Below are 5,239 nucleotides of genomic sequence, written 5' to 3'. Positions count from 1 at the left end.
GCCGCCCCCATAGCTGCGGCGTCAGACAACAGATAAACGAACCGTTAAGACAAATACGTACTCCCGTAGATCTGGAAGTACTCCCATGGATCAGCAACCATACCGGACGACCTCTATACCAAGTTTCATGCATTTCACTTGATTCCAGCTGACGATATCCTTTGGGCATTAATCCAGAACTTCATTGACGCCCTGTACGTTTGAAAGAAGCATAAAAAAGTATAACAAACATTACACTTGCAGTTTGCCATTCGGTGTTACACTTAAAACACACTTCCATGAGCTTATAGAAAAATGTGTCACACTGGTTTGTTCTGCTCGAAACTATAGCGAGAACATCAGTGAAACGAAATATTTTCAGCCCAGGGTGAATTAGAATATTGTTTTAATGCAATACCTCAACCTTATGAACAGTTACGTCGATAAAGTTATACAGGACTGTGAGGCATTTGCATAATGTCACACATTCATTTCAATCTTACAAACTAACCATTTGGAACTTTATACGCGTCAGATGTATCAACGCTACATAAGTACACTTGCCAATTGACAGACCAACTGCAGGGAACTCTAGATCTCCTTGCTGAGGATCACGGGGACTTACAATTTATCAGCTTTGTCTGTCACCTTAATCACTAAATATGTCATTTGTAGAAAATACCAGCTCTACATTTAAACATCGTCTAAAATATATATCTGGTAAGATTCAGGTTGCCTGTTATAACATATACATGCCGCCATCAGAGGAGCTTCGACGACGCTGAATGTCACAACTAGAATAGTATTACTTGTCAAATTAGTTCGGTTTCTGGTCCTGATTGGTAACTCAAGTACGTGTAACCTACCTGAAGTTCATAAATCCTTACTTGATGAGTTCCACTTGTTGTAATTCTGATGTAACATTCTATAACAGGTTTGTCATCACTGCAAGAGATACGAAGAGTTTACACATATGTTTTAAGCGTTGCTTGAGCCCCAGCACCAGCCATAGTGCCACCAAGTCGGTGGCTAGTTAGAAGAGCATTGTATTTTTTGAAATGGCTAAAATATCTGGAAGGGTCTTAGATTTAGCGCATGAAGAAGGAAATAGAATCCGGAAGAGATGATCAACTGTGCACACGTAGACGGTCGTTGAATGCACGTATTGACTGCCGGAAGGGAGTAGACAGAAGCGGGCGTGGTGATATGAAATCCAGATCTAGATTTGCAGTATTAATGTGGTATTTGATCTGAATCTCTTGAGGGGGGCTCAGCTGCTGATAAATCAGTTCTTCATAGACGGACCAACGTCCTAAGTCCTAAGCAGGATTGGAGGGGTTGGAAGGTTGGATGTTGTATAGAGACAAGTCTAAATGGCATTGCTCTAAGGAAGACTCGTTAGCCTCCACTGTTCACATTACATCCTCGAAAGGCACAAATGAATGGTCTTTGTTCTTATTGGTGATCTGTATTTTATTTTGAAACCATCCTTTAGGCTCCAGCGCACACAATGTCACCATAGGTCAGTCTAGGGCGGATCAGTGGAACTTCACCTCATTGTCACAGTATTTGCTTTAATGTCCTTGTATTAAAGATTTGAGTGTGCAAACGTTCTAGATATGTACTTTCATATGGAATATTCGACGTGATGCCCTGATCTTGTCAATCCGTCACCTCGTACGGGTTTCTGTCATATGAGGATAAATGAGTGTGGTCTTATGCCCCATTTAGCTATATCCCCAACTGACGAGGTTTTGCTCGGACCCTTAGGTTAACCAACCGCCCCTGTTAAATCAGAGAGACAATGTTGCCTGCCTTTGACTGTGCCTTTTCTTGAATTAAAGATCCAGAGGTAAAATTAGAATCGGGGTAATAATTAACACTTTGATAACTTGCAAGATAAATTTTTATTTGATTATTTTGCACAGCACTTTAACATAACATATCACCAATTACGCTGATAGAATTTTTTATCTTCCTTTACATCACCTGCATAAAATGCCTCAAATCGGTTTAGCTTTAATAGCTAAACCATCGACATCTGTAACGTCTAGAAATCGAGACCAACATGTTGAAAGGACTGCATTTCCCTCATCCGAAGATTCAGGTGTCACTGTGTATATTCTTCTTCTTCTTGTTTGGCCATGCATATTGTGTTTATGATACAGCATCCCACCTGCAAACCCACCACTCAGTGTCGTGCAGACGATGCTCAATACCAATGGATAGGGTAGGTGACATAAACTGGCAACTGGCCGTATCAAGCATGTTGTGTTTGGCCGAATACTGTAACAGAGTAATAATCTGAAAATCAATTTTCCCACCAGACTGCCTTTGTGCCAGAGGTTTCTTGTCAAACGACTCTGGGGAGATTACTCACAAGACTGAAATTCAAATTTATTATTCAGTTATAGTTGTGATGCTTAGACTTCTTGTTCTGTGTATTGTTACTCTAGTTTATCTGTAGCACTGAATAAGTCTTCTTACCGCGATACGTAGGCATCCGAGAGCGTTGGCAACAGAAATGTATGTCAACCCCATCAGCTCCACCCCATTGGCTCTTTCTCTCTCTGCAGCAGTTAATCGTTGTATACTTCAGAACCGATTATGATTTGCATGATAACGTGCATTCTAGTCTCTCCGTATACGCTATAGAATCACTGTACACGTGAAGTTGGTTCAATACTGCTTGAATATTGCTACGCTTTGGCGACTGATAGTACGACGCCTGAACAGAAAATGGGAAAATGTTACTTTACAAACAAAAACGTTAACACAGATATTTGTAGTTGTCCCTAAACATTTTTTCATAATGACCCGTTTTACTTGGTTTCACTAATGGAAATCAGCAAACATTGGACATCTAAATCATTCCTATTCTTATATTTCGGCATGGTCGGGGACAAAAGGTGTATTTCACCTAAATATGAATGCATTTCAGAATTTTTGTCCATGATTTGCATAAAGCTGTTAGCATGATAGAATTTTATGGTGTACGTTTGCACATATTTATTTGTGGGATGATGCCCTGGTGATGCACGTCAAGACTCACGATGAAAGCAAGGAATTCCACAGCTACTTTAAGCGTGCCAAGGTTGTTGGACACAATTTGAAAATTGAAGTTGATTTTGTTGATGGCGATGTACTGCTGGATGGTTCAGTTATGGGACTAAACCATTTGAAGCCCTTCGCCAAGTCTGCCCAGAGTCGGTCCTTTGTGGAGAAGCAGTCTGAGAAGCCACTACATCGTGTGTATATGCAGTGTGTGGAACAGAACAGCAATCAACTGGATGAAGTCGACTGGTCTCAAATGTGAATTTGCGGACTTCCTTTTTGCTGCTCAGGATCAGTCACTCGCAATCGCCAGAATGTGATTCTTAATCAAATTGTTAACATGAAATGTCGTCTGTCCAATGAATTTACAGAGACTGTCCAACACATTGTCAGTGGATGCCCTTCCTTGGCACAAACAGCATATCTTAAAAGACATGATGGCATGGCTCGCTGCTTTTACTATCGTCTCCGCCTTGCCTGTGGCTTTGACCTGGAGGCCCATCCATGGTACGATCCTGAATATGTCCAGTGCGTCCTGGAAAATGATGCTTTCAAACTTCTCTGGAATAGGCCAATATACAGCCTGAGACGAATTCCAGCCAACAAACCTGATCTTGTCCTTTTTGATAAAGCCAATGAAAGTATTTATATCATTGAATTTTCTGTATCTTTTGACAGCAATGTGATTGGCAAGATTCAGGAAAAGCATGATAAATATGCGGACCTCGCGTTTGAAATGTCTCGCTTGCATTTCAAGTGCACTGTCCATGGCTCCCCACTGTTCCCGGTGCCCTTGGTTTGGTACCTCCTGATCTCTTGGTGCAGATCGGGAGAGTGCCCGGGTTCTCCATCGGGAGCACAGCCCTTATGACAATCTGGGTAATGCAGAAGGCTCCAGTGTTGGGGAGTCTTCATATTCTCCGGAAAGTTCTTGGTGGGTTCGACTAGGCAGTGTTTCCTGGGAGAAGTCCCATTCGCTGTCTGGGCTGCGTGTTGAGAGGGCGAGGACCCTGAGCTGATGATAAGCCTTACCGGCCTGACTTTGGCAAGATCACCCGAACTCTCTCTGCTGCATATCTGTCTTAATCTGTAAGTAGTATATATTTATAACGCCTGCTTTCCAGCTAGCATCTGTTCAATGGCTCCGAAACACATCTAAGGTCGGAAGACTCCAGAGAATAGGAAGGTTTGTAAATGAGTTCGAAAGGATGAGACTTTGTCGATGCAACAGAGTTTTATGGGAAGAGAGTTTCAAAGAACTGGGGGCTGTCACTGAGAAGGCGTCGCTGCCCGTGCTGGTTTTGGTCGAAGGAATACGCAACTAACGACTTCTTTCAGATCTTAGAGATCTTGAAGGCTGGTACTCGTTGAGAAGTTCTCTTATGTAGATGGGAAAGTCATCCTCACAAAAAAAATCTTGAATCTTATTCGTTTTATTTGTAACCGTTTGGATGAGTAACCAGTGCAGTGGCTGAAGTACGGGTGTTATGTGGTCTTTTGGTTTAGTGCTGGTGATGATTCTGGCTGCACGGTTCTGAATTAGTTGGAGGCTGTGAATATTGCCAGATCCGTTGATGAGTGAATTGCAATTGTCAAGTTTCGGAGCAACATAAGAGTGGACTAGGAGATTAGTTGTCTCGGGGTCTATGAATCGCCGTATCTTGCCGATGTTGTGAAGATGGATGTTGGCAGCTCCACAGGTGTTCAGCACCTGCTGGTTAGGCATGGTGTTCGTGAACATCACTCCTAGATTCTTGACTTTGTCATATGGAGCGGCCAAAGCATCTCCAACCACAAAGGGGCAGTTTGGGAGGATCTTGCAGAATGCTTGTCTAGGAGCTCCTGTAGACCTCAGTTGTAAGTGTCGGCTAAGACGTTCACATCAGTCGATGTCGATGGCGACAGGAGAGGGATTTGACCTGCATCAATGTCTTTTTGATTCAATTGGCAGGTCACAGTACTGTGATCGGATATGCCTCGATCACTGACGGCTACAGAGGCTATAATGTCATCTGATTGTTTGGTGATGGCCAGGTCCAAAATGTAACCACATTTATGTGTAGCAAATGTGACTGCTGTTTGAGGTTTAGTTCATACAGTACATCAGCAAATCTACATGATAATGTGTTGGTTTTGTCGTAGAGATGGATGTTAAAGTCACCGATCATTACCGTTTGTTCGTTGGTACACATTGTTGCATCTATCA

General features: G+C 42.5%; 1 protein-coding gene across 1 annotated transcript; it reads right to left on the bottom strand.

Moving 5' to 3' along the window:
- Nucleotides 1–4,354: 4,354 nt before the first annotated feature.
- LOC137279034 (uncharacterized) lies at nucleotides 4,355–4,759 on the bottom strand. Its single transcript, XM_067811519.1, has one exon. The coding sequence runs from the start codon at nucleotides 4,757–4,759 to the stop codon at nucleotides 4,355–4,357; it is 405 nt and encodes a 134-aa protein (XP_067667620.1).
- Between the last annotated feature and the right edge of the window lie 480 nt (nucleotides 4,760–5,239).

The sequence above is a fragment of the Haliotis asinina genome, chromosome 3 (genome assembly GCF_037392515.1).
Source record: "Haliotis asinina isolate JCU_RB_2024 chromosome 3, JCU_Hal_asi_v2, whole genome shotgun sequence".
Classification (NCBI taxonomy): Eukaryota; Metazoa; Mollusca; class Gastropoda; order Lepetellida; family Haliotidae; genus Haliotis; species Haliotis asinina.
Note: the sequence above shows the minus strand (reverse complement) of the source record. Positions and strands in the feature narration are given on the sequence as shown.

Bases quoted from the DNA above. Each gene is read 5' to 3' on its own strand.
- LOC137279034 (XM_067811519.1), bottom strand. From the start codon at position 4,759: ATGCCTAACCAGCAGGTGCTGAACACCTGTGGAGCTGCCAACATCCAT.